At 53.5% G+C, this 11,642-nt stretch overlaps 1 protein-coding gene across 1 annotated transcript; it reads left to right on the top strand.

Moving 5' to 3' along the window:
• Positions 1-44: 44 nt before the first annotated feature.
• On the top strand, positions 45-3,149 carry LOC119100582 (putative inactive peptidyl-prolyl cis-trans isomerase-like 6; the record flags this gene model as incomplete). Its single annotated transcript, XM_037223663.1, has 5 exons — positions 45-565; positions 1,280-1,462; positions 1,794-2,004; positions 2,380-2,572; positions 2,867-3,149. Coding segments are annotated over exons 1-5 (1,110 nt in total), but the record flags the coding sequence as incomplete, so codon positions are not given.
• Positions 3,150-11,642: the final 8,493 nt, after the last annotated feature.

The raw sequence follows: 11,642 nt of genomic DNA on the forward strand, positions 1-11,642 counted from the left end.
GAAAATATGGAATGAAGTTTCTCAAAACACATAGTATATGCATCTTTGTCGAAGAAGGCTTTATCATTTCCCCCGGCTGTGGACGGAATACCTCCGCTTATTTGCACCGCAGTGTAATCTATTGCTTGCCTGTCAACTCGTATTTTTTCACGTAATTATACACCTTTTTCATCGCTCTGGTTTGTGAGCCCCAAATTTCAATCTACGAGAGCCGGCGCCATCCACGTTCGAGAGACCTACCACCGCCGGCCGTGGTGACACAGATCTCTGGGGGCGTTGCACCGCACCGTCTGGCCGTGGTGCCGAGGTCGGTCGAGTCGCCGCCATGTTCGAGGAGGCTGAGGCGGAGAGCGTTGAGTCGGAGCCAGCCAGCGGGCCGCCGCCGCAGAGCTTCGTGCCCGTTCACCTGCAGGTGTACGGCGATGCGAACTCGGAGGACCTGCAGCAGCTGGTCAACTGTGTGCAGCTGCTGTACCAGCAGCGGCCCGCCTTCTTCCTGCGGGCGCCTGAGATCTTCCCTCAGCACGAGGCCGAGTGGACCACCTTCGTGGACAACCTCAGGAAGGTCAGGTGCTGGTGGTGTGTGATCGTGTGGGCGGTACTGTGGTCACTACTGGTGCCCTCCCCCCCCCCCCCCCCGCCCTCTGTGTTGAATGCGAGGAACAACAGAAGTAGGCTAAAAATCGGAACAAAATGTGAGTACCACACCAAGTTCCGGAGTATCTCTCCAGCACTCTTTCCAGTTTCCTGGGAGATCCTGGGTGATATCGCAAAATCACTTGGCTGCTTAGTGCCCCGTCGGGTGGTCACTTCACCTTCAGCATAGGTCGAGTCGCACAAAGGACCCTCATGAGTGCGAGCATGCGCATGTTGCCCGGACCCACCAGCGATTACGCACAGCTCAGCTCTGCGGTAGAGTGGCCCGCAGGCCCACTTCCTTGCCCCCTGGCGCCAATGAGTCCGTGTCGGTCAGGGACTGAACACGTCCCGCCGTGTCTTATCCGATGTGCAGGGAGGGCAACCGGCCTGAGGGATGAAGGAAAAGCGCTTGGCCCGGATCGAAAGGCTGCGGTTCGATTCTTACCTCAGTAATCCTGCGCTGGCCACGATTTTCACCACGGTTGGCGAGGTCACTTCAGTGCTGTGGCGACTATTGCGGTTACATGCTTCGACAAATAAGCAGACAGCTGATTCTGCAGCGGGCTGTGCCCGCTTATCATGCCTCCCACTCAGCATGTGGTGCAAGTTGTGTAGCCTCACCATGCCTTCCTTTTGCCAGATGCTGCAGGGCGGTGAGCTCTGGTGTCTGGACACCTTGGCCGTGCTGTTCTGCGACACACAGTATGTCGGCGGCCCTGAGCAGGCGCTGGACTGGATCACGGAGACGTTCAATGTCACCTTCGATCTGGACGACCTGGAGCAGAGAGGCAATATCTACCAGGAAATGCTCGTCACGAGGCAGGTGTGGTACCAGCTGGCGGCTCGGCAACAACCATCCATACGAGATGGTGTTTTCAATGGAAATAGTCACATCCAAAAGACGTGGAGCATACAGTGCTAAATGTGGCTGCTGGACATAAATGGGTTGACTTCAGCGCGGCGGTAAACTTGCACTATCGTCAGTCATCGTAAATGGCAACTAGCTAGCGAGACATTCCCACGCGAGACATGAGTTGTCATCCTGTTAGTGAAGTGCGAAGCCCCAGCGCATGGAAAAGTGTTCTATGCTCCTGCCGCCACGTGCTGAAACACATCGTAGCATGCCTTGCCCTCCATGAGTGTATGTGTTGCAGCACAGCATGGTGTACCTGGACTTCTCACACGACGGCCAGATGCTGGGGCGGCTCGTGTTTGAGCTGTACGACGAGCTGCTGCCGAGGACGTGCGAGAACTTCCGGCAGCTGTGTGGCGGCCAGCTGGGCTTGAGCGTCGCCGGCACCGTGCTTTGGTACGCCGGCACGCCCGTCCACAGGATCGTCCGCGGCGGCTGGCTCCAGGCGGGCGGTGGGTGTCAGAGCGACTGCGGTTGGTAATGGGAGCCAGGGGGACTGAGGCCGGTAATGTATGCCAGAGAGATCATGGCCGATAGTGATTGTCAGACTGTGGCCGGCAATGGGTGCCAGGGGGGCTGTGGTCGGTGTTGGATATCAGGGGGACTGTGGCCGGTAGTGGGTGTCAGAAGGACTGCAGCCTGTATTGAGTGTCAGAGGGACTGTAGCCCGTGGTGGGTGTCAGAGGGTCAGGGGGACTGCGGCTGGCGGTGGTGTGCGTCAGGCGCGAGTCTACCTGTGCTGTGTGCCTGCCCCCTTCCCTCGCTGCGCCTGAAGCGGTCGTGTCCGACGCCTGTGGCGAGCGCCCCCGTCTGACCCCGCCCGGCAGACATCGTGGACGGGTGTGGCGCGCACGGCGAGAGCGTCTTTGGCCGACGGTTCGCCGACGAGTGTTACGCCGTGCCGCACGATAGGCGTGGCAGACTCGCCATGGTGCAGGACGAGCGCAACCACAACGCGTCGCAGTTCATGGTGGCCTTCCAGCCCATGACCTACATGCAGTACATGAGCTGCGCCTTCGGGTGAGCGGGGTCGCCGCGATGGCGGACCAGTGTTGGTGTCGCCGATGACTTTTTGAACCGCTCCGTGATGGGAATGCCCACTCTGACGATGCGTTAGGGAAGGAAGACTCTACGTAAAACAATGCGCGCAGCTGTCCGTCGTCGACTGTGATAACGCAAACCAGACCCTGTCCCTCGATAGCATGCCGTCACCGACTGCGCCTGTCCGACGCCGGCTGTCCAGCGCTGTTTTGATGACTGTGACGCCGCTCACCGCCACCCGTGCTCTGACGGAGCGCGTGCGCGCCCCACCAGCCAGCTGGTGGAGGGATCAGCCGTGCTGGATTACCTGGAGATGGTGGAAACCAACAACGAGCGGCCGGTGAAGACTGTTGGCATCACGAACGGTGGCGTGCTGTACAAGCCGGAAGGAAAACGCAGCGGGCAGTCGGTCGGCGCCACCGACTTCCAGATGGTCGAGGCGGGAGGAGAGCAGAGCCGGCCGTCGGTGCGCGCCACCGACTCCCAGCTGACCGAGGCGGGAGAAGGGCAGAGCCGGCCGTCGGTGCGCGCCACCGACTCCCAGCTGACCGAGGCGGGAGAAGGGCAGAGCCGGCCGTCGGTGCGCTCCACCGACTCCCAGCTGACCGAGGCGGGAGAAGGGCAGAGCCGGCCGTCGGTGCGCGCCACCGACTCCCAGCTGACCGAGCGCGCCTCTTCCACCCCATTCCCCGACCAGTCGGACAGTAAGGTCAGCTGACGGGAGCTCCGCGACACGGGGAGTGAACCCCGACACGGGACGAGCATGTCGGGACCAGTGACCAAACCTTGCCACACTCTTCCCATCAGGTCATGGTTCACATGTAGCGCCCACGACGATGGCTGGCTGCCGTTATTTGCAATTGTATTGTAAATGTTTGCATCACGGTATGACAAGGATACAGCTGGGCAAGCGTACGTGCGTGTGTGTGCGTGTGTGCACCCGCGCCTGCGTGTGCATGCGTGTGGGTCTGCTAGCGCGCGCGCACACACACACACACACACACACACACACACACACACACACACACACACACACACACACACACACACACACACACACGCGCGCGCGCGAACTTGCTGCCAAGAGGACTTTGACGCCTTTGGTCGGTTAAATTTGGTCACTTGGAGATTATAAATCTAGTCACGGAGCCCCAATACGCTCTGAAAATTAGAAGAGAAGCGCCGACCTGCCTTAGATTTATATCGCGCACAGCTTGGTTGCTATCTTACAGCATGTACTTTGCGTTTTTCTTTCAACTAGCAGACATTGCATGTGTAACTAAATGTCCACCGACAACAAAACTTCGTATGGTGCTGGTTCTCAGAAAGCTAAAAAAAATTGAAGTGATTTGAAGATATTATCTATTTTTGCAGATCCGTTTCGTGCGTACTTAAGCGAGTTGCGTAACTTCTTCCATTTTGCGCCTTGATGGTTGGCATGTTCATGCACTCGGTTAATCGACTGATTAAGAGGCTGACCACGTGGCTGTGTCCGTCTCCAGGTTTGGGCGTCGCTTCAGTTTGACGTGACTTCGTCCGAGGAGCTGGAAACTTACTTCGCCGCGGGAGCTGATTAGCTGGCACCTTCTCTTTTCTCTCCGCGATATAACCGAGAAGTCAGAACGCACGCCGTACGTGCGCCATTCAAGGCCGTCCTTGGCAAAGGACATGTTTATTTAGATTTTGGAAATTGTGAACCGTCCACTTAGTCGTCCGCTGTTTGTTTGTTTTGTTTTTTTTGTTCTTCTTTAGCATGTAAAACGTTATTCATTTTGGTCGTGTCGGTACATAAAGCTGCAGTGCGTAGCAAGCACGGACTTTCAGGAATCATGATCGACTAATTTTGAGACCATCGCACTAGTCCATCTCGATGCTCCCTTACCGTTATTTAATTGATAAATAAAAACGATGAATGCAGAACGACTGACTGGTTGAAAGAAAAATTACATCACATCCCTTATCTGAGCGTAAATAAGATATTAATACAAAACATGCTCCAAGTGTGTCTTGCGTTAAAAACCTGAGCATTCGCAGCGATGATTAATTTCGCAGATGTTTAATATACGCTCTTGCCAGTCTCGAGACTGACAAGTTTGACAAAGTATTGCAAAGGTTACCTTGTGGTGACAGACCCTGGATTGCCAGACGTGCATCAGCCAGCGAGATTTGATTTAGTCTCATTAAATGGTTCGAGCTGCTGGCTGACGGGCAGCCGCCTCAGCTCGGCCTTAAGGCTGCTGTGCGAGTGGGCGAGGAGCGTGGCCACCGGAGGCGCCAGTGCTGCCTCAGCTCGGGCATGAGGTTGCTGTATGAGCGCGCGGGGAGCGTGGCCACCGGAGGCGCCAGTGCTGCCCCAGCTCGGGCATGAGGCTGCTGTATAAGCGCGTGGGGAGCGTGGCCACCGGAGGCGCCAGTGCTGCCTCAGCTCGGGCATGAGGTTGCTGTATGAGCGCGCGGGGAGCGTGGTCACCGGAGGCGCCAGTGCTGCCTCAACTCGGGCATGAGGTTGCTGTATGAGCGCGCGGGGAGCGTGGTCACCGGAGGCACCAGTGCTGGCGCGTAGAGGCCACATGGAAAGCTGGCCCTGACTCGATGGTATGCGGCACGGAGTCGTCTGCTGACCCCGTCCTTTTCACATGCCAATCTGACCCCAGAGCTCGTTATTTGGCGTGCTAGCGTGGGTGCAAACCGTGTGCCGTGGATGCGGCTAGGATGCAAACTGTGTGGTGTGGGCACTGCCAGGGTGTAAATCGCTCGTGGACGCTCGTCTTTTTGGCGTGGATGCTGGTGTCTCCCATGCATAAAGATCCGCTTCCAAAGCAACGAGTGACGATATCCGTTAAAAATACCCGGAGTACAAGCACATTAGAAAAGTTTTGTTGTGACGCGCGTGCACATACTTCAAATATTCCGCATATAACAAGTAGCATTAACACTGTCATTTTATCAATTAAGCAGTTTATTACTTCTCAATTTGTTTATCTGTACGATACTCGTGAAATTTTGTCGACGATGTTATTCAAACGTGTTATATGAGTTGATACCCGAAACTATGTTTTTTCTTGATAAAGTCTCTCTCTCTCTCTCTCTCTCTCTCTCTCTCTCTCTCTCTCCTCTCTCTCTCTCTCTCTCTCTCTCTCTCGCTCTCGCTCTCGCTCTCGCTCTCGCTCTCGCTCTCGCTCTCGCTCTCGCTCTCGCTCTCGCTCTCGCTCTCGCTCTCGCTCTCGCTCTCGCTCTCGCTCTCGCTCTCGCTCTCGCTCTCGCTCTCGCTCTCTCAGTACCAATATCGATATAGGTGCCATCAGTAGAATCTGGTTGCAATATCCCATCACGAGCTCCGGTCAAAGAAAGCACACACCGCAAATAATACCTTCCCTCTTTTAGAAGCGCAACGTCGTGATGTTTGGAAACACTGCGCCGTACCACGAATACTATCGTCGTTCGGTCATAAGACAGTTGATGTATTGTCTCACTCAATCCATCATTGTTTTACTGCCAAGTGGGAAGTCTGCACTCATGAAACCCCGACAGCGATATCATGGGGCGCGAGGGGCACAGCCAGGATTTCCTAAGAGGGGGACTCTGAATTAGGTGAGAACGCACTACTATGCCTAATTTTCCGTCGGGAACCCTCGATGGCGAACAGCAACAAATCCCAGCCCAAGAAAGACGCTCAGTCCTCCGTTCCGCTTTCTTGGCTGCGTCCCTGCAGGCGCTCAAAATATTAAAACATTTAGTTTTGAGCTGCAGAGCCAGAAATAACACAAAGCTTATCACCACGTCCACTCCTTCAAATCATGGGGTGGGGGTCAGGGCGGCCCGACCGATGGCAGCAGTTCGCCCCGACACCGGTGGATCGGGCGGCACGACCGGCGGCGTTGGATCGCCCCGACACCGGTGGATCGGGCGGCGCGACCGGCGGCTGTGGATCGCCCCGATACCGCCTGATCGGGCGGCCCGACCGGCGGCGGTGGATCGCCCCGATACCGCTTGTTCGGGCGGCCCGACTGACAGTGCTGGGCCACGCCACATTAGGCCTTGGCGGTGGTCTTATTTCCCATGCATGCTGTTTGTCTTTATTAGCGAGCGGCGGACGCAGCGAAACGGCCAAGATAATGCGGCACCGCGCTTCTGATGGCGCCATCGCTGCCGTCGCATTTTCGTCCTGACAAATGATGGATGGCATGGATCAGGAATGAATCATGACAAACCGATGAACGTGGTGGCGTCCGGTCGCTAGCGTAGCACCGCCCTGGGCGTTCGGCGGCAGCCGACCCGGGGAGCCGCGGCTGAGTAGGTTTTGAGCTTTAAAACACTTTCTGGTTGCAAACGGTACCATCTATGGGTTATGTGAGTATTGTGTTGTGTATTGCGAGTGGATTTGCAACTTTACAGCAGTCAATAATATTATTTCGTTCGTGCGTTGCATGTGTGACCATATACATATGTAGCCTCCTGTGGAGCTAACGCGCTGTCACGCAAGACCAGGGCAAGACGGGGTGAACGCATTTCATACTCTAGTACTTTGTGAATTGCCATGGGCTGTCACCGGTCATTTCTGGCGGATGGCACCTATTTCATTCAGATGACCCGATGACAGTACATGGGCCTGCGGGCCGGGAGTGCACAGCTCAGCATACGGAAACCTTTGAAAAAATGCTCACAATCCCGCGCAGAGAGTGCCACGGTGTTCATTCTATTGCACTTCCGTAGCGTTATCAGCGGGCACCGTAATATCGCTGTTGGACGAAGGTTTTATCGTAGTGGCCCGACTCCTTGACAGCACACCACTACATGAGGGACCGGTGGAAGCAAGGGTTTGCAAAGTTTTGCGGTCAATCAAAATTACTTCTTGTCGTCCGCAGCAGCTGCGCCCGTGTGTATATTCGTTGGCTGGAATTGCAACTTCGTTGTCTGTTGACCTCATCTATTTTGTTCATATGGCCTCTTCTCAGCGCATTACTGAATGTGGTCGGCCAGTCGCAAGCGTCATAGAAAACATACGACAGTCTTTGAAAAAGGGCCGTGCTACGGTGTGAATTTTAACCTGCGCTCGGGTGAGGGGGGGGGGGGCGGTCAAATTGACCACTACCTCCCCCGAAGGCTTTTCCGCAACGGTTTCCGAACGGCATGGCGTACCCGCGCCAAATTTTGCGTGGCTGTAGACAATGGAATAGAGGATTGTTTGGCATGAACAAGTTAAGCGTACCTTGTAAGGTCGCTGACCTTCGGCAGGTCAAAGTCAGGCCACGGTTTCAGCGAAGCCAATTTCTAGGGAATCGTTCAATCTGATGCAAAAACGGAGTGTAAGACAAGGTCATACATCTCTGAGATGCTTTCTTAGGCAGCACAACAGTTGAATGGGCAAATCACATTGCCCTGAGGTCAGGTATGAAGGTCAGACCAAGGTCAAAACCGTCCTGTTTTATTACTGTAGGGTTTGCTGTTGGGGTAGTTTCTGGTGCTAATTTCCAATTTATTGATAGCAGGAATTGCACTATGCATCTCCCATGGTCTTCTTAGAGGTTTTGCCCTTTTGCTTAGCAACGGTTATCTAGGTGCTGTGGGCACTTTGGAAACCAATCTGAAATTTGACCTTGTTTGACCTCATTTGAACCCAAATGTCACCACCTAGGAAGCTGAAACCTTGACCTAAGTGAGTTTACGTATGGGTCAACACATCCTATAAGTTTGGTGTCTCTAGCTTTCATAGTTCTCGAGATCTCAGGGGGCCAAATTGACACCCATCCGAGCGAAGAGCATCCAACCGGCCACCCGTGCGCGTGTTAAGTTTTGCTGCCATTGTGCGCGATGGGTATGACCGTGTGTACATCATAACACTGGGAGGCCTATCGCCTGGCAACATACCTCGTTGGCCAAGGACACCTATTTTGTTTCATGTTATTGTTACACCAATGTAGTTTTGAGGCGCTTATCACTGAACGTGCCCGGTCGGCCGTGAACTTGGTGGTAACCGTGCGACAGCCTTTGAAAGATGCTTTAAATTACGCCTCGATAGTGCAATCGTGTGCGATTCATAGCACTGCTCTATGGCTGTCAGCTGGCGTTGTAACGGTGTTGTCAGCCGCCAGAATACAACTCACTGGGTTGACTTCCTGACAGTGCATTATGCAATGTTGGTGCGCCGGTCAGTGTAGGAGTGTGCAAATTTACGGCAGTTGATAAAATTATTTCCGTGGGCTACAGGTACAGCCTTGTGTATATGATAACATTGTGCTATGTTTATTGGTTGACACCATAAGACACCACTGTGTACCACGGATACATCTTTTAATTCTGTGTAGCATCAAGACGGGATATTAGTGAACCGGGCGGAATAATTGTTCGGGATACCGTCCTCGTTTAGAGCATCAGTGTGTACAAAGGTTTCGGCCAAAGAAATCTCCAGCCGTCATCATGTGTTATGGAGCCCTTAGAAGGACGAGATGATGCTCGAATTCTCTTTCTGGGACTGATTTGATTCGAGCCAGGGCCTTCTGATTGTCAGCCCAGTGTTTTACCAACTAACCGTGGATGGCTTCCCTCCTGTTCTGCCTGTCCTGTCTAGACTGGTCTGGGTGCACGGTCCGGAACTATTCATCCCGGTTAGCGCAGTTGGTTGGACACCAGACTTACAATCGGAACACCCTGCTTGGAATCTGAGAAATCCGGGAATAGCTATTCAGACAGAACTCTGGCTGCAAGCTAAGGTACGTGTCACGGTGACACGTACTTGGCTGAAAGCCAAACATCCGGTCCTTCTGTTGACTCCCTGACCTCTGACGACAGCCGTAGAGTTAGGTGGCCGAAACGTTGTGTGCATGCTAACACACCAGATGAAAACGACAGTCCGAACAAGCAGTCTATCTGTGGCACCTATTTTGTTTATACGGCACGCTGACAGAGCGTTATCGAATGCATTGTGCCGGCCGTGAGCATGGTGGCAAACGAACGGCAGCCTCTGAAAAAACAGTGACATCACGAACGGGCGGAAGGAAAGGCCGGGCGCATTTTAAAGTGCTTCTATTACGCTTGTAGCTGGCACCGTAACATCGCTGACGGCCGAAAGCTTCTCATTCTAGTGGGTTGACACCGTGGCAGCGCATCACTCATTGCGCGCGGGCTGGCAGCACCAGTGATTTGTTTCGGTAGTCAGTAAACGAGGTGTTTTTATGGAGAGTGAAGTGGCTCGCGTGTAAAAATTGAACGCCTCTGTGCCCGAATACAGCTCCATATGTGTGGAGTTATGTGGACAATGATACCTGGCCTGAATGTCATGTAAATCACGCCGAAGTCAATGCTGGCTAGAAAAATGTGAAGGGTCGTTCCACATCTTAACATGGAGTTCCCCAACCAGCTACACAAAAGTCGCCGCCGGGAAGCATGCCCCTTTCACTGTACCGTATTGACGGCAAGAGACCGATCGTGCTCGATTGTGAGCCGTTCACCGCTCCTGACACACGCCGGGGCACGCTGGCCAGCCAGGAGAAACGAGTGGGTTGTGCGTGTGTGGCCCAGCCTGAAACTATGAAGAGAGGCCCCTCCCACATGTTCTCACGGCGTGATGCCCACTACTCACATGTTAGGCGCTTCAGCTTCATGACAGAGCTACTCGTGGCATCCCATCTACTCTGCCATTGTCTACGCACGTAACACCAATGCCCTGATCACTCACTAGTCGGAGCTCGTCCAAGGCTAAACAGACCAGGTGGGAGTGGCTTCTCGATTCGGATATTGGGTCTGGAGATGAAAGTGAGGTCATGGAATCGTTCAGGGCCAGAGCATCTTCTTCGCACCGGTGTCAAACGCGAAGATTGCGACCGTGTGCATTTCGTAGCGCTGGTGCAGTGCTTTCAGCTACCAGCACAACACACCCGTCGGATTTTGGTTTCGATTTTATTCGGCTCAGCCGCTGACGGCGTATTACTCATTGCTTGAGGGCTCGACGGAGTAGTGATTTGCAGAGGCTTTTGCGTCCCATTTTAAATGATTTTAGTTTTTGAGCGGTAGATATAACCTTATGCACACGCTGTCATTGTGGGGGCACTATCGGCGTGCGATGTAAATCTCTCGTCAGTCGATATGACCTGTTTTGCTTAACACATCCTATGGCAGTGCGCAGACATAAAATACTTTGCACAGCTACGATACCCAATTCAGATTATTTTTAGTCGTGAACGGCGGGAACAAATCGTTTCCCAGGATGGCATCCTAGGAGCACTGTCGGACAGGAATTTATGAATAAATGCTGTGCCCGCTAATCTGCGGACACAGCATTTTTTATTCAAACTAAGTTTCGCCAAGCGTGCAACTGTGTCCGGTTGCTAGTACTGGTGTGGTGATACCAGCGACGAGTACTTGTCTGTTCAGGGAGTCCATTTGATCCAAAGGAATACATTTGATGTTGTGCAACGTACGATGACGCAAACAATGACGTATTGAGGAGCACATTCACTAAATAGAGAAACTGCGTTGTCTAGAGTAGTCTTTTCCACTTAAAGGCATACCAATAGTTATAAGTGAGCTTATTTTATCATATCTGATGCTTGCTTCAATATCTCCAAATGTGACACGTTCCTTTTACTGCTCGCAGGCTGGCCCAGAAGTGATTCACAGAGTTACGGTGTTCAATTTAAGATACTTTTAATTGTGCGCAGCAGGTGCAACCACGTGTACTCGTGAGAGAACTGTCGGCCGGTAATGTAGTCATCACACTGTCATAATGTCGTGGGCTTCTAAGACTTTTCCCAACTTTCTCCTCGACTGCGTATTGCGAACTTTTTCCGGTCTGCCGGTAGCCCGATGGCAAGGATGCGGAGGCCCGAGAAAACACTTGGCACGGAATGGCACGGGATGTGTGCGACAGTGCATTCCATAACGCTGGTATAGCGGTACTTGCTTTCAGTAAAGCACGCTGATCGGGCTGCTTTTTATTCATTTGACTCCATGATAGTATCTTACTCAACGCTGGAGGGTGGGGGCGGCAGTGGCAGAGTACGACCAACTCTGGACCTTTGCGTCTTGCGTCTGAACTCCTGCCACGGCGCCA

The sequence above is a fragment of the Pollicipes pollicipes genome, unplaced genomic scaffold, assembly GCF_011947565.3.
Source record: "Pollicipes pollicipes isolate AB1234 unplaced genomic scaffold, Ppol_2.1 Scaffold_4881;HRSCAF=5763_pilon_pilon_pilon, whole genome shotgun sequence".
NCBI lineage: Eukaryota > Metazoa > Arthropoda > Thecostraca > Pollicipedomorpha > Pollicipedidae > Pollicipes > Pollicipes pollicipes.